General features: G+C 49.2%; 1 protein-coding gene across 1 annotated transcript in view; it reads right to left on the reverse strand.

Annotated features, from left to right (window-relative positions):
• Positions 1–20,985, reverse strand: part of HCK (HCK proto-oncogene, Src family tyrosine kinase) — a 48,344-nt gene that overhangs the window by 4,228 nt on the left and 23,131 nt on the right. The window contains exons 4-12 of the mRNA XM_037734465.1: positions 20,579–20,663; positions 20,437–20,492; positions 20,056–20,181; positions 15,315–15,418; positions 12,266–12,415; positions 11,738–11,890; positions 9,791–9,970; positions 7,977–8,053; positions 2,724–2,877 (exon numbers count right to left, since the gene is read on the reverse strand). Coding sequence (XP_037590393.1) covers positions 2,724–2,877; positions 7,977–8,053; positions 9,791–9,970; positions 11,738–11,890; positions 12,266–12,415; positions 15,315–15,418; positions 20,056–20,181; positions 20,437–20,492; positions 20,579–20,663 — 1,085 coding nt within the window. The remainder of the gene's footprint in view (positions 1–2,723; positions 2,878–7,976; positions 8,054–9,790; positions 9,971–11,737; positions 11,891–12,265; positions 12,416–15,314; positions 15,419–20,055; positions 20,182–20,436; positions 20,493–20,578; positions 20,664–20,985) is intronic.

The following is a 20,985-nucleotide window of genomic DNA, read 5'->3' on the forward strand; positions in this document are numbered from 1 at the left end:
GCACGCGCCACCATGCCCAGCTAATTTTTTGTATTTTTAGTAGAGACGGGGTTTCACCATGTTGACCAGGATGGTCTCGATCTCTTGACCTCGTGATCCACCCACCTCGGCCTCCCACAGTGCTGGGATTACAGGCTCGAGCCACCGCGCCCGGCCAGCCTTTTCAATTTTTACCCAACAGAGTAAGGGTCTTACTCTGTTGCCCAGGCTGGAACACAGTGGCACAATCATAGGTCACTGCAGCCTTGAACTGCTGGCCTCAAGCTATCCTCCTGCCTCAGCCTTTCACGCAGCTGGGGCTAAAGGTGTGCACCACTATGCCCAGCTAATTTAAAAACAAAAACAAACAAAATCTTGGCCAGGCACAGTGGGTCATGACAAGGCTTCCTTTGTTATAGAAAAGGAATATGAAGGGCTGGGCATGCTGGCTCTTGCCTGTAATCCCAGCACTTTGGGAGACCGAGGTGGGTGTAGTTTCAGGTACTCAGGAGGCTGAGGCTGGAGGATTGCTTGAGCCCAGGAGTCAGAGGCTGCAGTGAGCTGTGATCACACTCCTCCACTACAGCCTGGGTGACAGAGCAAGCGCCTGTCTCTTCAAAAAATAAATAGGCCTGGTGTGGTGGCTCATGCCTGTAATCCCAGCACTTCGGGAGGCCCAAGCAGGTGGATCACTTGAGGTCAGGAGTTTGAGACCACCCTGGCCAACATGGTGAAACCCCCTCTCTACTAGAAATAAAAACTAGCCAGGCATAATGGAGTGTGATTATGATCCCACCTGCTCAGGAGACTGAGGCAGGACAATCGCTTGAACCCAGGAGGTGGAGTTTGCAGTGAGCCGAGATCAAGCCAAAGCATTCCAGCCTGGGAAACAGAGCAAGACCCTGTCTCAAAAAAATAAATAAATAAAAATTAAGCTAGCAGAAAATAAAGGTGACTGCGATTCTGACCTCTATGCTGTAAATAAATTTTGCCTGTTTCTTTCTTTAACAGCTTTATTGAGCTAGAATTCACAGACCATACATTTCACCCATTTAAAGTGCATAATTCCATGGCTTTTAGAATAGTCACGAAGTTGTGGATTTCAGAATATTTTCATCACATTTCCCTGCAAAAAACCCACAGAAGTCACTCCCCATTTCTCTCGATTCCCCACCACCAGCTGTAGGCAGCACGCATCGACTTTCTCTCTCTTTAGCTTTGTCTGTTTTGGGCTGGGCGTGGTGGCTCACGCCTGTAATCCTAGCACTTTGGGAGGCTTGAGGTCAGGAGTTTGAGCCAGCCTGGCCAACATGGTGAAACCTCGTCTCTACTAAAAATACAAAAATTAGCTAGGCATGGTGGTATGTGCCTGTAATCCCAACTACTCAGGACGTTGAGGCACAAGAATTGCTTGAACCTGGGAGGCAGAGGTTGTAGTGAGCTGAGATCATGCTAATACACTCCAACCTGGGTGACAGATCAAGAGTATGTCTCAAAAAAGAAAAAGGTGGCCTGTTCTGGACATTTCACAGAAGGGGAATTAAACAGTATGTGGTCTTCGTGTTGGCTTTCCCTTAACATGATGTTTTCAAGGGTCATCTGTGTGCTAGACTGACATAGCATTTCATTCTATTTTTTGGCCAAATAATATTCCATTGTATGGATATACCACATTTTGTTTATCTGTTCATCAGTCTGTGGACATTAAGAGGGTTGTTTCCATCTTTTGGCTATTAGGAAGAATGCTTCCATGAACGTCCATATACAAGTTTTGTCTCTTTTTGAATTTTACAAAAATGAAACCAATTGGCATCTACTCTTTTTTGGTCTAATTTCTTTCATTTTGATATACCTGTGAGAGTTACCCATTTTGGTGCATTTAGCATTGGTTTGTGCTTTTTTTTTTTTTTTTTTTGGTGCCCGGCTTTTTTTTTTATTTTTAGTAGAGACAGGGTTTCACTATGTTGGTCAGGTTAGTCTGGAACTCCTGACCTCATGATCCACCTGCCTTGACCTCCCAAAGTGTTGGGATTACAGGCGTGAGCCACTGTGCCCAGCCTTTTTTTTTCTTTTAAGACAAGGTCTTGCTCTGTCCACCAGGCTGGGTACGGTGGCACAATCATGGCTTACTGCAGCCTCAACTTTCTAGACTCAAGTAATTCTCTCACCCTAACCTCCTGAGTAGCTGTGACTATAGGCATGTGCCACCATGCCTGGTGAATTTTTTAAATTTTTATAGAGACTAGGTCTCCTGTGTTGCCCAGGCTGGTCTTGAGCTCCTGGGCTCAAGCAATCCTCCTGCCTCAGCCTCCTAAAGTGCTGGTTTTACAGGCATGAGTCACTGAGCCTGGCTGGTTTGTGCTTTTGCATCACTGCGTGGTATTATATTCTGTGAATAAACCACAATGTATACATCCATCCTCCTGCTTATGGACATTTGGATATCAGCCCTATTTTTGTCTGTTATGCACAAAGCTGCTCTTACCCTTAATTTCAACATATATTGCCTAACTCCCTCCAAAATCTATCAGTACTTCTCCATCTGATCTAAAATCTCCTTCTCAAAGTCTCTGGGTGAGACTCTGAAGTTCAGGATATTATCCAGAAGTATCCACCAAGCTCAAGAATGCACAGCTAAGACTGGGGCAGACCCTTGCATTTTGTCAATCACTCTCACACATACCAACTCAACACTCACAACCATCCAAATGGGCAACGTGGGCCTGCTTGGCAGCGTTCCCTACCTTCCCGAGCCGTGTACTCATTGTCCTCTATGATCCGGGCCAGGCCAAAGTCGGCAATCTTACACACCAGGGATGCAGAGACCAAGATGTTGGCGGCTCGGAGGTCTCGGTGGATGTAGTTCCTCTGCTCAATGAAGGCCATGCCTTCTGCAATCTGCAACCCAAACAGAGACACTTTTGTCCTCAGACCTGGCCTACACCAAGAGGGCCCCACCCGAAAGCAGCAGAGAGGTGTTCAAGTGGAAGACAATGGGACATGTCTGCACCAGCCCTCACTCTTTTGTTGGGAAGGCCCCAGGGCTCAGGCTGGCATTGAGGTTGGGGGGATCCCTAAGGCCTGGGTCACTTTGGGGGATTCTCTAGAGTTCCAAGACTTCCAGAGGGCACTTTGAAGTGTTCTCAAGGAAAAAGCAATGTGACTATTTCTCCAGGACCTATTCCTCCAGGAAAACACACACACACACACACACACACACACACACACACACACAGACACACAAACTCTAGGACACTATGAAGAGCTTTCATCTTCAACCCTCTTTCTGGGGACAATCTAGGCTCATGTTATATTCTGCTATACCTCTTATATCTTTCTCATGCCCCAGCCCTGGGTAGGGAAAATTCACTTATTTACTCAACAGAAATCTACTGAGTGTCTTGTGGGTGCCAGACATGTTGCTTGAACAGGTGGTGAGCCAGGCAAAACTGCTGCAGGTAGAAAGTTCCATAAAGAAAAGATTAAACAGGCCGGGCGTGGTGGCTTACACCTGTAATCCCAGCACTTTGGGAGGACGAAGTAGGTAGATCACTCGAGGCCAGGAGTTCGAGACCAGCCTGGCTAATATGGCGAAACCCTGTCTCTACTAAAAATACAAAAGGAAGATGAGCGTAGTGGTGCATGTCTCTAAGCCCAGCTGCTCAGGAGGTGGAGGCCCGAGAACTGCTTGAACCTGGGAGGCAGAGGCTGCAGTGAGCCAAGATCATGCCACTGTGGCTTGGGTGACACAGCAAGACTCTGTCTCAAAAAAGAAACAAAAGATAAAACAGAGTAACAATATATGACCCGTAGAGGGCTTTTTCAGATTGGGTGTTCAGGGAAACCTGCTTTGAGGGGGTGAGATTTTAGCAAAGATAGGAATGATGATAATAATAAGTGTGTCACATAGGAATATTCTAGGCAGAGAGAACATCAGGTGCAAAGGTGTAGAGGTAGGAAAGAGCCTGGGTATTCATGGAACAGCACAGAGGCCAGTGTGACCAGCAGAAGATGCCACAGAGAGAGTGGGGAAAGTTGAAGCTGAAAGGGAGACCGCAATCATGAACAGCCTTGTCGGCCAGGACAGGAGGGTGAATTTTATTCTGGGCATAATGGGGAGATATTAGAGGCCTTCGAGCAGGCGTGTGACATGTTCTGATGTACATTTAAAGATCATCATGGTTGCCGAGTGAAACAGACTGCATGGAGGATTCTTATTCACACCGGGGGTCCTAGAAGTCTTTGATGAAAACACAGGGATTATATCTTACAGTCATTTTTACTTACAAGGGTTTGGACAAAAGGGGTTGAAGATGAACCCTCAGATGCCCAGAAAGCAGCACTTTTGGCTTACAAACTGGGCTACGAGCAATTTAAGGCAGGAATGATCATTCATGATCTCTGTTTTACAGACATGGAAACACTCGTTCCAGTTCACACCACCAGAAACCTTCTGAATGTCAGGTTCAAGCCAGTCTGAGGATTCCCAATCTAGTGCTTTCTGCTGCCTCTAAATAACTCAGCACTCCAGTGCTCCAGCGGACTGCAGCTGGGTGCAGTTTGATGAAATTACTCGGGAAGCGAGAGCGCCTGACTAGACAGAACAATCAAAGCACCACCAGCTGGCCTCCCAATGTCTGAGGCAAGTGAGTGACGCACTTGCAGGGAGTGGGCAGCAGGGGGCACCCGAGGCAGGTAGAACGGAGATCCAGGCTTTTTTTTTTTTTTTTTTTTTTTGAGCCTGGCTCTTGCTCTGTCACCTCGGTTGGAGTGCAGTGGTGGGATCACAGCTCACTGCAACCTCTGCCTCCTGGGCCCCTGTGTTGCCCAGGCTGGGCTCAAACGGTCCTCTCGCCTCAGCCTCCCAAAGCGCTGGGATTACAGGCCTGAGCCGCCACGCCTAAGGGAGACCCAGACTTTTCAATAAAAGCTTGGAGGAGACTCTGATTTTGTTTGGAGTAGTAGGGGGTAGGGATGAGATACGGTTGAGGTTGCCGGGAGGGAGTGAGACAGCATCTTGGTCCTGGGAGTGTGGGAAATTTGTGAGTCCTTAGATGAACAGTTAACAAACATCATAGCTTGTTTACAAGATGATACTTAAACACTTAAGTGACATTTACCGTGTGCTTTGGAGGAGGCACTTTTGCTGTCAGCCCCCTTTCCACAGCTAAGAAAACTGAAGCCCAGAGAAATAGGTAAGCGGCCCCAGCTTACACAGCTTGCAAGTTGTGGAGCCCAGGCTGGAGCTCCAAAAGTGCTGCCTGGGGTCCGCGCACTTGCCTGTTACTCTGCCCAGCCTTTTTGCCTGGCTTTTCTTCTGGAACAAGCACTAATGCCAGGAGTTACCGCTGTTTGATCCCCACTGGCAGATGCTCATACTACTGATTTTCACAGGAGCTCAATGGGCCGGGGCTGACACCCCACTCAGGAGACAGCAGAGGGTTTTGGCTAAATGGCTCTGGAGCTGGATCAGCTCAGCTTGCGTGCTGCAGCTCTGTGATGTCAAGCAAATTGTGTCATCTCTCTGTACCTCACTTTCTTCTCTGTAATAGCACCTGGTTCCAAGGGGTCATGTGAAGATTAATCCCCTAAGCCTACATCAAGGGCTTAGTGGAGTGTCTGGCACATAGTGAAGTATATATTTCAATAGTGGCTCCTGGTGCTCTCAGTGGGTGCAAGTGGCACTCAGAGAGGTTAAGCTACTTGCTCGAAGCTACACAGGCAGAGCTGAGATCAGAACAAAACTCTATGTGACTCCTAAGCCCAGATGCTCGTAGTGCTGCCTCTCAAGGGTTTGCTGACTGAATGAGTAACCAGTAGGTTTATTGAGCCCAGGTGTCAGCACTGGGGGTTGATAAGGTGGTGAGATTTTATGATCCCCAGACAGGATGCCATGAGGTTGGGCATTGGTACTGGGGTTTGCTTCCAAGAGTATCAGGGTGTCATAGCATCAGACCTGGAAAGATCTGCAGAGCTCTTCAGAATGAATCCTATGGATGCTTCAAGGTTATATGGGGGTGGGGGAGACAAAAGAAAGGCCACAGATAAGCCCCCACCCTGCGTTGGTCAGAGCAGCTCTGTTTTGACTTGTTTGTATATACGCAGCTACTGCATACCATTTCATTTGACCAACACAGCTGTGACTACAAAAAAAAAAAACAACCCACATTGTGGTCCAGCTCCCTCATTTGACAAATGGGGAGACTGAGACCCAAAGTGGGTTGGAGGTCAATAGCCAGTTGGTGGTGACAGGCTGGGGAACCCACCTGCTGCTCCAAGCTGCCTCTCTGAGTATGGCGGTGAAGACCAAGGCCCCAGGTGGACTCCTTTCTTCCCCTGGGCTCTGAGTCTACCTCTGACAGATGAAGGCTCAGAACCTCTTTTCCTTCCTTGGTTTGTTTCCCTTCTGTGAAACAGGGAGAGTGGCTCTTGCCCTGGTCCGTGACTGCTGCCCAGTAGGGTTTCTGCTAGTTTGGAGATGATAATTTAGCAACAGACTAGTCTATTGTCTCCCAGGAGACTGGGCCCACTGGAGTGAAAACGTATTTCCATATCCCTCTGGCATTCCAGGCTCTGAAAGTAGTCTTTTGTTACACCTTGTGGTGCCCCCTGGGCCCCTGGAATTTACATACTCAAATGAGCCCTGCCCTTGGCATCTGTAGCAGGCCCAGCTGAGGCCCAGGCTGGGTCTCACTCCACTCCCACCACACCCTGGGCTCCTGCCGAGTAGGCTGAACTCCTTCACCTACTTTTGCACAGGCTGTTTCTTTTGTCTAGAAGACCCTTCCCTTTTCTCTTCATCTACTGAACTTCTACTCATCCTTCAGACTCAGTCTAAAGGCCACTTCCTCCAGGAAGCATTCTCTGATTGCTAAATGCTCTAACTATGCACTCCAATAACACCCCGTCCTCACACTCTGTTTTCCCACACATTGGAGACAGCATGAGAGAGGACAGAAGTAAAAAAATCTGCTCAGTCTGGGGATGAGAGGAGCTGCAAGGGGCGAGGGAAACATGAGAAAGAAAATGAGGTTTTCAGCAGTGTTTCTGCGATTTGCAAACATTATCTACTTTGTTGGATAATGTAATGGTTTGACTCAGCCAAGACCCCTTGGGTCATGGTCCCTAAGAGATTTGGTTATTTAATACCTTTCTTCCCATCTGGACTGTGAATTCTATTAGGACAGGAACATTTTCATTTTGTTCCCTGCTATATGCCCCATAATTAGCACAGTAACTTATACAAGCCACTTAACCACTCTGAGCTTCAGTTTCCTCATCTGTCCTTTACATCTGCTCTATGCCTTAATTTTCTATTCTGTAAAATGGGATGATAATTACCTCCCCGTGGCCAGACTGTTACACTGGGGGGGTCCCTAGGATTTGTGCTCTTGGTCAGTCCCCTCCCACACTGATTCTGGGCATAGCCATGTGACTTGGCCAATGGGCCATTAGCAAACCTGATGCAGCCAGAGGCTTAATAAGAACCTGCTCATGAGGGCTTGGCCCCTTGTCCTGCTCCATTTTGGAACCAAGCTGCTGCGCCATGAAGAAGCTCAGGCTGGGTGATTGGGTGGTGAGGGGCCAGGTGGAGGCTGAGCCATGTCTTGGACATTCTAGCCTACGCAAGTGCCAACAGGATGCATCTGCACCTCACTTTACAATGACGAGCAGAAGAACCACCCAGCTGAACCCAGGCAACCCACAGGATCATGAGAAATAATAATTGCTGTTGTTTCAAGCTAGTAGGACTTGGGGTGGTTTGTTATACCAAAACAGATAACAAGAATCCCAGCCTATAAAGCTTATATGATGATTAAATGAATGAGTACACGTATAATTATAATACATGCAAAAAGCATAGTTTTATACTGAGCACTCAATACATTTTACCCATTATTATTACTGCTATCATCATAGTACATGGTCAGTAAATATTTGGCAAATAAAAAATTGAATCCCTGTCTCCCTTCCCCGTTTCCTCATTAGGCTCTCACCTGGGCTGAGAAGTCAATGAGTTTTGGCAAGGGCTGCTTGCTGCCCTCATCACTTTTCAGAAAATCCAGCAGGCTTCCTATATGGGGGATAGCGGAGGAAGGTTTACTACTCTTATTATTTAATGGCAAAAACCACAATTACTTTTGTACCAATCTAATACTTTAGATAGTGGTGAAGATTTTTCATAGTAGTAGATTTAAATAAAAATATTTGTTTGTGGCTGGGCACAGTGGCTCATGCCTGTAATCCCAGCATTTTGGGAGGATGAGGTGAGTGGATCACCTGAGGTTGGGAGTTCAAGACCAGCCTGACCAGCATGGAGAAACCACATCTCTACTAAAAATACAAAATTAGCCAGGCATCGTGGCGCATGCCTGTAAACCCAGCTACTCGGGAGGCTGAGGCAGGAGACTCACCTGAACCCAGGAGGTGGAGGTAACAGTGAGCCAAGGCTGCACCATCGCACTCCAGCCTGGGCGACAAGAGCAAAACTCTGTCTCAAAAAAAAAATTTTTTTTTTGTTTGCAATTTCTAGTGTTTGAGAAAGAGAATTTGAGTTTTTGATTGCTAGGTGGGTTCTGTGACTGAGACAGCCCCTGGGCCTGGATGGCTGGGATCATGCCTTCACAGGACTGGCATAATTGCATAGTTGAAATGAGGAAGGCCGGAGGTTTCAAATCAGACTAAGTGGGATTGTGTGAGATGATTCTGTTTATCCAAAAATGGGCAGAGTGGCTAGGCATGGTGCTCACGCCTGTAATCCCAGCACTTTAGGAGGCCGAGATGAGAGGATCACTTGAGGCCAAGAGTTTGAGACCAGCCTGGGCAACATAGCAAGACTCAATCACTAGAAGAATTTTATAAATATATATGTTAGGCCAGGCTCAGTGGTTCATGCTTGTAATCCCAGAGCTTTGGGAGGATTACTTGAGCCCAACTGGGGCAAGATGGCAAGACCTTGTCTCCAGAAAAAATTTTTAGAAATTAGCCAGGTGTGGTAGCGCATGCCTGTAGTCCCAGCTACTGGGGAGACTAAGTCAGGAGGATCCCTGGAGCCTCAGAGTTCGAGGCTGCAGTGAACTATGATCACACCACTGCACTCCAGCCTGGGCAGGCAGAGGGCAACCCTATCTCTAAAAATAAATAAGTAAATAAATAAATAAATAAATAAATAAAATTAGCTGGGTGTGGTGGCATAGGCCTGTGGTCCCAGCTGCTTGGGGGGTTGGGATGGGAGGATCACTTGAACCCGGGAGTTATGATTGCACCATTGCACTCCAGCCTGAGTGACAGAGCAAGACCCTGTCCCTAAAAAACAAACAAACAAAAAATGGGCAGGGTTTGAAAATGGTTGTGAAACAGTGGCCCTAAAAAGATTCCCCAAGAAATCCTGAGTTGTGTCAGGGTGGGGTGGGGACAGAGCAGCTGCTTTGCCAGCTTCCCTCTCCCAGGGGGTTGGCATGTATGGGGAAGGTGGCTGATGTGGGAGAGTGCCACCCCTGCACCCCGGCCTCTAAGGCTCATTGTGAACCACAAGCCCCTTCTCCCATCAACCGGGAGTATTCTGGCCCCATTACCTTCTCCTGGTAGCCCCATGTTCCCCATTCCCCTTGGTGGCCCCTTAACATGATCTCACCCCACTAACCAGGAGGGCTGGATGGTTGCACTTTAGAATCTCAATGAGTACTTGTTGGAAGAGCTCCTGGCCAGACTGGGGCCATCTCAAGGGCAAGAACCATGTCCAAGTCACCTTTGAACTCACAATTGACCAGTATAGGCCACAGCCCGCACCCCCAGCCCCAGCATGCAGCACCTTTGGCCATGAACTCCGTGATGATGTAGATGGGCTCCGCGGTGACCACCGCATGAAGTTTGACCAGCTTGTCGTGCTGCAGAGTTTTCATCACATTGGCCTCTGCCAGGAAGGCCTCCACCGACATGCTCCCTGGCTTCATCGTCTTTACTGCCACCTTGGTGTGCTTGTTGTAGGTGGCTGGAGGGGAACAAAGAGCAGGGAAGGTGGTCAGAGCTCACTGGTCTCCCGTACCAACCTAGAAGGCCCAGCTGCAGACCCACCTCCTCCAGAAAGCCTTTCCTGCTCATCTCAACTCTCAGAGAGGGAAGTGAAGTCATGCATGCGCTTAGGCCTCACACGAATGTGGGTTGAAAGGCGGGCTCACCACTTCCCAGCTGTGCATACTAGGGCAAGTCACTTAACCTCTCTGAGCTGTGGCTTCCTCATCTGCAAAGTGGAAATGGTATGCCCTGCCTTTGAAGTGCTCTTGCAAGGATTTAAAAACAACTTTGAAATGCCACTCAGGTTATGTCACACACATACGCTGCCCACTTTCATCTTAACGCTGCTCTTAAATAAATGCCAGACTTACTATGATCCCCAGGCCCTGCATGGCCCAGCCTCATCCACCTCTCCAGCCTCATCAGCCACTAAGCTGCACTTGCCTTTTATGTGCCAGTCACCCTCCGGGTCACTCAGTCCCTCAAGCACCCAAGTCCCCTCCCACGACAGGGATTTGGCACATGCTGTTCCCTCACCTCATCCCACCCTGCTTCATTTGGTGGGTCTTGTCAATTTCATAATTGCTTGGCTTTCCATTTTGCCTTGGCTTCCAGGAAGCTCCAATCCACAACTGTGGACTTCCTGTAGTAGAAGTCTAGGGCCTTATATGATATTTTTGGCTTTCCAATCTCACCACTCAGATCTGTCTTATCTTCCTCTCCATATTTCCTCTTTTGTCAAATTCTTTTTAATTTTATTATTATTTCTCAGATAGAGTCTCACTCTATCCCCCAGACTGGAGTACAGTGATGTGATCTCAGTTGCTTGCAACCTCCATCTCCTGGATTCAAGCGATTCTCCTGCCTTAGCCTCCCAAGTACCTGGGATTACAGGCTCCCACCACCACACCCAGCTAATTTATGTATTTTTAGTAGAGACAGGATTTCACCATATTGGCCAGGTTTGTCTTGAACAGCTGACCTCAAGTGATCCACTCACTTCAGCCTCCCAAAGTGCTGGGATTACAGGAATGAGCCACCAGAGGGGATTGCCCGGCCTTGCACGTAGCAGTATCTCAGTAAATACAGTCGAAATACATGGATTTTAAACTTATTTTTATCTGGCTGCATTGTTTGCATCCCTGTAAGTTGCCTTCACTCCCATTTGGAATGCAGTGAAGTATTAACACAGCAGGGTGCCCTACCCTGGGCTGGGCACTGCATCTACCCCACACCCCTGCAAAGCAGGCAATGTTGTTCTTAAGTTCTTGGGCAAAATCAGCAGGGGTGAGATATGACTTTCTGGTTTTCCCACAAGACCCTAACACAGTGCTGGGCACATAGTAGGTGCTCAGAATATCCTGTTCATCAGTCGCCTGGAAATCTCCAAGCTTCATTTCCCCATTCTTAATTTTCATCATCTGAAGAGGCCTCTGGTTATCTCAATCCTAAACTGTTATACAGTCCCCACTCTATATGAGAGCGGGACTCCTCATCCATGACACCTGCTTCCCATAAGGAAGTTTTTGACCCCTACAGGACTGGTCTCAAAGGCAAATCAGTGTTTGCACAGCAAGACAATTTGGTTTGCTATCAGGGGAACTCCTTTCCGGCTATGATTTAAATCTGCCCTTCTGCCTTGGGTAGCATTTCCACTTTGCCATAAGGTGTTCCCGGAAGCGAGTAACTTCCCTCCCCACCCGCCCACCCTCTGGCCCTGTGGGCTCTGGCCCTGAGTTCTTACCCATCCAGACTTCCCCAAACTGCCCAGCTCCAAGTTTCTTCTCTAGCTTGAGGGATTCCCGGGGGATCTCCCAGGCATCTTTCTCCCAAGGCTTCTGGGGCTTGGACGACATGCAGGGCACCGACAGTTTCTGGCAGAGCCCATCGTTCCCCTCTGGAAGAGAGTCCTCGGTCAGCAGAGGGCAACAAGCTCTGAGCCAGCCAGAGGTTGCCCCTCGGAGCCCCCCAACTTGCCCCTCGGAGCCCTCCCTGTCTGGCCCTCTGTATCTGTCCAGAGTTCCACCTGGTTGCCACCATCAGAGACATGCCCAAGCGAGCAGAGTGTGACGGGGTGCCACCTCTACATCCTGGCCACCCCACCCTCCTGCTCAACAGTCCTAAACCTTCAGAAGCACCCAAAGCAACTATCTGTCTGGGGGAGGGCGAGGAAGGGCACAGCAGGTCTCAGGGGCCGCAGTGCATCTGCAACTAGGGGCCGCCGGGCCCATCTTGGAGTCGGGGGCGGAGGCAACCCCCGGGTGGGACTCACTCTTGTAGTGGGCCACCAGCTCCTGTAGGGTGCTGAAGGTGCTTCGGGGGGATATGTAGAAGCCCCCGTTGTCCAGGGTCCGGATCTTGTAATGTTTCACGGTATCTCCCTGCCGAGGATCGTAGTCTCGCACGGACAAAGAGTAGCTTCCTGAATTGGCCAAAGAGAAACCCATCAGAATGGCATCTCGGGGGCCTGCCACCTCATGTCAGCACTCTGACACCTCATAAGGCTACTGCTGGCACTGTCCTGGCACCTGGGCAGAAGTGCATGAAGGTCTGAGTGGGCTGTGGGAGCCAGGCATCCTGGGTTCTCAGCCAGGCATTACCACATTCACCCATGAGACTACGTCACCTCTCTATGCCTCTGTGTCCTCATCTGTCAGATGGGGATAGTTCTCACGCCTCCCTACCTGATCCTGTTGTCTGATGGTTAAAAGAAGTCATGTCTGTAAACTAGTTGGAGTCTGAACACTCATCATCATCTTCATTATTCCTGCTCTATCAATCTATCTTTCTATCATCTATCCTACAGAAAGCCAAGAAACTATACTATACTTTTTACTTTTTCATAAAAACTCAGGCTATGACTTTTCTGGAAAAAAATCCAGAGGTCCAGTTCACTTATTGAAATGTGAACGTGCTGTGGTAGGCTGAATAATGGTCTCTCAAGATGTTCACGCCATAAACCCTGGAACCTGGGAATATGTCACCTTACATGGTAAAAGGGACTTTAGAGATGTGATTAAGATAAGGGTCTGGAGTTGGGGGATTATCCCAGATGATCCAGGTGGACTCAATGTAATCACTTGGGTCCTTGTTAGAGGGAGGTAGGAAGGTCAAAGTGGGAGAGGTGAAGATGGAAACTAGAGCTTGGAGAGGTGTCAGGAAGGGGCCATGAGCCAAGGAATGCTGTAGCCTCCTGGAAGTGAAACAAAGCAAGAAAATGAATTCTCCTCTGAAGCCTCCAGAAGGAACCAGCCCTGCTGACGTCTTGAGCCCAGTGAGGTCAGACTACTGACCCCAGAACTAACAGTTCTTGGAACAGATGTGTGTTGCTTTAAGCCACTAAATGTGTGTTAATTTGTTACAGCAGCAATAGGAACCTAACATACATATTAGGCTGGTGCAAAATAATTGCAGTTTTTGCCATAGAAAGTAGTGGGAAAAACTGAGATTACTTTTGCACCACCCTATACTATCACATAGAGCAGAAAAACATAAGCCTTTCAGTTCATGACCACCGTTTTGCCATTTGTGAGCTATGTGCCCTTGGGCAAGTGATTAGCCCCTCTGTCTCAGTTTTCTCTACCATAAAAATACAAAGTCATAGGATTTGGTGGGGGTTAAACTGTGTTTTTTTAGGAGGGAGCCAGAGTCTCACTCTGTCACCCAGGTTGGAGTGCAGTGATGCAATCTTGACTCACTGCAACCGCTGCCTCCCAGGTTCAAGGATTTCTCTACCTCAGCCTCCCAAGTAGCTGGGATTATAGGTGCCTGCTACCACGCCCAGCTAATTTTTGTATTTTTAGTAGAAATGGGGTTTCACCATGTTGGCCAGAGTGATCTCCAACTCCTGATCTCAGGTGATCCACCCGCCTCGGCCTCCTAAAGTGCAGGGACCACCGGCGTGAGCCACTGCGCCCGGCCTGAGGTCACACTTTATACAATGTACTTGGTTTATTTGAGTCAAGCAGTTGTGAAGCTAAATGTATTAGTAAAGTTGCACTCAGCGCATGAAACCTGAAATCACAAGAAACCTACTGATGTTCATTTCTTTGGGGCAATGAGCCTCAATCGATGCCGGTTTGAGCTACGCGATGTTTTCCAGCCCTGGTCTTGCCATCTGTGCACCCAACCAGCATGAACCCACCCTTGCAGCACAGATGTTCCAGGAAGCTGGTCACCTGACATTAAAACTTCCAAAAGCTTCCCAGGAGCATTTTCAGCAGAGTCCCAGAGAAGGCTGGCTTGAGTCTCTTCTGGCGACCTCATCCTACCTCATTTCCTTATGGAGGGAGGGAAGGAGGAATGAGGCTTGTGGATAAGATATATTGTAATGGACATTTTATCTTATTTTTTTAGAGACAGGGTCTTTCTCTGTTGCCCAGACTGGAGTGCAGTGGCTCCCTTATGGCTCAATGAAGACTTGAACTACTGGACTCAAGCGGTCCTCTGGCCTTGCCCTTCTGAGTATTGGGGAGTACATGTATGCGCCACCACGCTTGGCTAATTTTAAAAAATTTTTGTAGTGATGGGGTCTCAGTATGTTGCCCAGGCTTGTCTCGAACTTCTGGGCTTAAGTGATCCTCCTGCCTTGGCCTCCCACACTTGATCTATTATGGGTATTTAAAAAAACAAAAAAAACCAAGGCCAGGTGTGGTGGCTCATACCTGTAATCCCGACCCTTTGGAAGGCTGAGGCAGGCAGATTGCTTGAGCCCAGGAGTTCGAGACTAGCCTAGGCAACATGGCAAAAACCCATCTCTACAAAAAAGAAAGAAAAGAAAAGGAAAGGAAAGGAGGAAAGAAGGAAAGAAGAAAGAAAGAAAGAAAGAAAGAAAGATTAGCCAGCATGGTGGCGTGTGCCTGTAGTCCCAGCTACTTGGGAGACTGAGATGGGAGGATCATTTGAGTCCAGGATGCAGAAGCTGCAGTGAGCTGGGACTGTACCACTGCACTCCAGCCTGGGCAACAGAGTGAGACCCTGTCTCAAACAAAACAAAACAAAACAAAACAAAACAAACAAATGAAAAACAAGTCAGTGAAGATCAAGCTTCAGCCAGATGTTTCTTTGTTTTCGGGGCCTAAGCCACATGGCACTCGTTCCACTGACTAAAGCTGGCAGCTATGGGGGATAAGAAAGGCGAAGCCAGGCACAGAGCCTCAACCCTCCCGGCTCAGGTAGCCAAGAGCAGGAGAAACCTGGCCGCTGCAGCACCCGGCTGGGTTGTTCAGCCTTTCCCAGGACATCTTCCAAGGGAAGGGTGGTGGCCAATCCTACCAGGCACACCTCTGCAGGGAGGACAAGGTGGGGAGGGCTGATGTCACCTTTCGTGGTCTCACTATCCCGGATCATGAAGGAGCCCAGCATGTTGCCAGGAGCCAGGAGTTGGCGCTCTGCATCCTTCCGGCTGATGCCTTTGAAGAACCACCTGATGGAAAAGGGAGGAGACAGATGTGAAGGTGAGGACGGGCAGTCCTCACAGTGTGCCTGTGGCCGTGTGGGACCCAGGGGAAGTTAGGGTACAGAGGGCCTGGCTTCCCGCGGCATCAGTTTTACTCAAGGGTTTTTTTTGGGAGAGAGGGGAAAGGAGCCATTCTTTTGATATCAGAATAGACATTTTACCAGAGGTGAATCCTGTCTGCTGAGACTGAAGCCTATGCGATTTGGGGGAACTTGCTTTAAGAAAAATAATACAGCATTGCAAGTACAAAGAGCTGATGGGTCATTCCAGTGCCACTAGCTGTGAGGGACAGGGAGATGGACAGGAAGTCAGAGTGGAAAGAGACAGGAGTCTTAACCAACTGTGGTCAAAGTCTTACTTTTGCAGATTTCACAAGCATATAAGACCACGGGGAAGATCTCTCTTGGGGCCTTGGAGGCCTGTGAAGGGCCTGGGTTTCGTTAGCTTTACAATCGATCCTCCTCTGCATATACTGAGTTGAATATAAATGAAGTTGGCATGAACTTCTAAGCTACAATGTGAGATTGGAAAGAACTTTATACTTAGGATCTTGCCCTGGGCCCTTGTCTTTGTTCTTCCTGAATATTGGAGATATTGGGTGGAAAAGTTCAAGCAGCAGCAGCCGAATCCATTCCCACCTTCACTAGCGTGAGGAGCAGTTGGAAAAAAGCCGCAGACCTGAGCTGAGCCTGCCCTGGCCCTGCCACAAAACTGCAGTGTGACTTTGAGCAAGTGGCCTTCCTCTTTGGGCCTTTGGTTCTTCTGTTATTAACTGGTGAGGAAGCGAACATCTATCTGGTAATCCATCGAACAACTCTACGGAGCTGTCACCTTTATCATTCCCGTTTTTTGTTTTTTGTTTCTTTTGAGACGGAGTCTCGCTCTGTCACCCAGGCTGGAGTGCAGTGGTGTGATCTTGGCTCACTGCAAACTCCGCCTCTCGGGTTCAAGCAATTCTCCTGCCTCAGCCTCCTGGGTAGCTGGGATTACAGGCATGCACCACTGAACCCAGCTAATTTTTGTATTTTTAGTAGAGATGGGATTTCACCATGTTGGCCAGGCTGGTCTCGAACTCCCAACCTTAAGTGATCCCCCAGCCTCCGCCTCCCTAAGTACTGGGATTATAGGCATAAGCCACTGCACCTGGCCCCATCTGATAGACGATGAAATTGAGGAACAGAGAGGGCAAGTAACTTGCCCAGAGTCACACAGCTGGGAAGTTGTAGAGGCAGGATTTGAAGCTAGGCAGTCTAACTCCAGAACCAAAGCTCTTAATCACCATGCTATTGGCCCGTCTACCTTCTTTGTTTTCATGTTGTAAACTGACTTGTGCCATGGTAAAATATTCAACAATGTAAGAGTAAGAACTGTCTCCCTGACAATTCTGCTCCTAGGAAGCTGTACCATAGACCTTGCACAAGGAAGAAGTGACGTATCCCCCAGGAGATTCGCTCCAGTACATGACTGGAAATGACTTGTGTCCACTGTATTGGACAGAGGTTAAATGGTTGTTGGACAGCTACAGGACAGATGCCCTCTGGTAGAAAAAGGAAGGAGGTGTACAGTGGACGGTCTGAACAAGAGTACGGAACAGTGTGTGTGGCGTCTACCACTTGGGTGAGATAAGCGGGAAGAGATGTCTTTTCTTATACAAGGAGGAAGCATCTGTGAGGACTCACGAGAAACTGGTTGCTTTTGGTGGGGGGAGTGGCTGGTTGGGGACAGGGTGGGAGGAAGACTTTTCACTCTCTTTTCTGCAGGCTTCCCCACATTTGCATTTGAATCATTTGGAAGTATTGCCTCTTTCCTATTTCAAGGGGGAGTGAGAGAAACTAAGATTCCAACCTGCCCCATTCCCAAGGTCCCAGTTGCGCTCCCTAGAGGCAACATCTGTTAGGAGTTTCTTGATTTAGACACAAGGGCCCCTGAGTGTACTGAAAGGACAGATATGTGTATTTATTTTTGAGACAGAGTCTCGCTTTGTTGTCCAGGCTGGAGCGCAGTGGTGTGATCTCGGCTCACTGCAACCTCTGCCTCCCAGCTCAAGAGAATCTCGTCTCAGCCTCCTGAGTAGCTGGGATTACAGCCGCCTGCCATCACACCTGGCTAATTTTGTATTTTTAGTAGAGGCGGGGTTTCACCATGTTGACCAGGCTGGTCTGGAATTCCTGACCCCAGGTGATTCGCCTGCCTTAGCCTCCCAAAGTGCTGGGACTACAGGTGTGAACCACCGCCCCCGGCCAGATATATGTATTTAGATCAGCGGTTCCCAAGATGGGTCCCTGGAGCAGCAGCAGCTGCTGCCGCCTCGCCCGAGAACCTGTTAGAAATACACATCCCGGGGCCGGGCGCGGTGGCTCAAGCCTGTAATCCCAGCACTTTGGGAGGCCGAGGCGGGTGGATCACAAGGTCAAGAGATCGAGACCATCCTGGTCAACACGGTGAAACCCCGTCTCTACTAAAAATACAAAAAATCAGCTGGGCATGGTGGTGCATGCCTGTAGTCCCAGCTACTCAGGAGGCTGAGGCAGGAGAATTGCCTGAACCCAGGAGGCGGAGGTTGCGGTGAGCCGAGATCGCGCCATTGCACTCCAGCCTGGGTAACATGAGTGAAACTCCGTCTCAAAAAAAAAAAAAAAAAAAAAAAAAAAAATACACATCCGGAATCAGACAGCGGGGCCCAGAAACCACTTGTTAGCCCCACTCCAGGTGGTGCTGATGCTGCTCAAGTCTGAGGACCCCCACCTAGGTTATTGCCTTGGTTTGCAATGATAACCCCCATTCATGTTGTCTACACCCTGCCTTTTCCACTTAGCAATTATGTTGCCTTTGAGAAATAATACCAGCCATGCTTCCTCCAAGATTGGACCGCATGAGGGATTCTGTAAGCATTCAGGCTCTGGAGTGGAGAAACAGAGCATGGGACGACCCAGGGAAAAGCCCAGAAGCAGGACAGAGAAGCTGCTAAGAGCCCCCAGTTCCATGAACATTAAAATAGGGTGGCCTTATTTTTGTTTGTTTGTTTGTTTTAAGACAAATATCGCTTTTGTCCCCCAGGAAGGAGTGCAGTGGCATGATCTTGGCTTACTGCAACCTCTGCTCCCGGGTTCAAGCGATTCTTCTGCCTCAGCCTCCTGAGTAGCTGAGGCTACAGGCATGCACCACCACGCTCAGCTGATTTTTTTGTATTTTTAGTAGAGATGGGGTTTCACCATGTTGGTCAGGCTGGTCTCAAACTCCTGACCTCAGGTGATCCTCCCGCCTTGGCCTTCCAAAGTGCTGGGATTACAGGTGTGAGCCACCGTGCCCGGCCAGAAGGGGGTGGTGGAAAAAGCTTAAATGTTTTCATTTTCAACAGGCAAGCATCCCAAACCCATAGTACCATCTAGCTAGAAAGAGGAGGCAGAAGAGAGAAAACAATGGGGACTGTCATCTTTCAACTTTTTGACTGGCTGGTTTTTAATTGGATGTACTGTCGCCCCACAATGTAGTCGTATTTTTACTCATCAGCCTCACCCACCATACAGGGAACATCTCCAGCAGGGAGCCCTATCTGAGTCATCTTGTATCCCTGGAATGGGGCCACATATACAGCAGGGAATCAACAGGTATCTGCTGGATGATGGATGGATGGAGGGAGGGAGGGAGGGAGGGAAGAAGGGAGGGAGGGATGGAGGGAGGGAGGGAGGGATGACTGAAATATACTTTTAGAGTCAAGCTAGACACAAAGAAGAACGCACAGCCAAGAAAGAAGGGTTACAGGGAGCTCCTTGAGGATAGGGATATGTCTTATTTGTTTTCACAGTCCCTTAGCCTGGCACAGGACTTAAAGAGTCATGGGCATGTGTTTGTCAAATGAATCAAATGAGGGATGGGCCAGGTGCGGTGGCTCAGGCCTGTGATCCCAGCACTTTGGGAGGCTGAGGCGAGAGGATCACTTGAGCCCAGGAGTTCAAGACCAGCCTGGGCAACATGGGGAGACCCCCATCTCTACAAAAAATACAAAAAAGAAAAAAAATTAGCTGGGCATGGTGGTGCGCACCTGCAGCCCCAGCTATTCGGGAGGCTGAGATGAGAGGATCACCTGAGCCTGGGGAGGCTGAGGCTGCAGTGAGCTGTGATGGCGCTACTGCATTCCAGCCTGGCTGACAGAGACCTCGTCTCAAAACAAAACAAATGCGGGATGACTGGCCAGGTGTGAGCTGTCTCGCCTCTCCAGAGACCCTTCTTGGCTGCATGCCAGCCTGTGCCGAGGATGCAGCAGCAGACCAAGTCCCCGCTCTCACCAGCTCTCTTCCTGGCAGGGCAGGCAGAAAATGCACACGTGACCAACCAAAGAAACAAGGCCGTTTTGCTAGTAAAACATGTTCAGAAGGGAATAAAGCAAGATTTCCACAAGACAGAGTCACAGCAGGGACCCACTTTAGCGTCTCTTCCCTGACAGGAAGGATGAAACCCGAAGAAAGAGAAGGAGCCAGCCAAACCCATGAGCCCTGGGAAGCGTGTGTACCAGGCAGGGGACAGTGTGTGCAGAGGTCTGGAGATGCGAACAAGGCTGGCTTTGCTCATGCCCCCTTCTGGAAGGCAGGAAATAGGATACTTACTCCTCTGTCTCCAGAGAGTCAACGCGGGCGACATAGTTGCTTGGGATGTAGCCCTCTTTCCGGGTGGCCAGGGACCGCGCCTTCCACCACTCCCCGGATCTGAGGGACAGGAGGGAGTGGAGGTGTTAGGGGGCAGAAGGGTCATTCTCCAGTCCCCTCAAGCTCTCCAACCTTGACCTAGAAAACCCCCTGCCTCCAGAAAGCAGTAGGGTGAGGGACAGGGCTGTGACTATGTCAGCATGTGCCCATGATTAGGGCAGCGATCCTTACAGTGGTTCTCGCTGGGCATCTAAGGGTCTGGAATCACCCTGTCCACAGCCCACAGCCCTGAGTCTCTGGCTCCACTCCTGTTCCCTGGACTTGCAGCTTTGGCCTTATTACCCACAGCCATGGCAGGGCCCTGTGCCCATGGGAGACTCAGAACGGTTCAGCTGGGGCTGAGAATAGGGGAGAGTGGGCTTGGGGGTCTGACCAGGCACGACCACTCCCATTCTCAGGCTTCAGCACCTCCTGGACACTATACCCACGGACGGTGAAGGCTGTAGGGGATCAGGTGTGGCAAACTCAGAGATCCAAGGGTTTTCGAATGCAAGGTCACCTCGATGAGCCTGGTCCACAGGTAAGCCGGTAGCTTAATCACAAGAAAGCATCACCTGTTCACCCCAGGCTGGACGTGCACTCTCAGGAAGTGCACAATCCCCTTCATCCAGGTTGGCAGCAAATTGTGATCAGCTTTGTGATCAGCTATTGTGATCAGCTTCTCATTAGCCATATCCACCCAGGACAAGATAGCCCATCTATCAGGTTCTTTATGGGAGCACAGAAGAGGACACAGACCCATTTTGGAAGAGTCACAGAAGATTTCCTAGAATAGATGATGAGTATCTGTAGTATCCAAAGTTACAAAACACATGTATAAATTATTCCAGA

This window comes from Cebus imitator, unplaced genomic scaffold (genome assembly GCF_001604975.1).
Source record: "Cebus imitator isolate Cc_AM_T3 unplaced genomic scaffold, Cebus_imitator-1.0 Scaffold18, whole genome shotgun sequence".
Taxonomy (NCBI): domain Eukaryota; kingdom Metazoa; phylum Chordata; class Mammalia; order Primates; family Cebidae; genus Cebus; species Cebus imitator.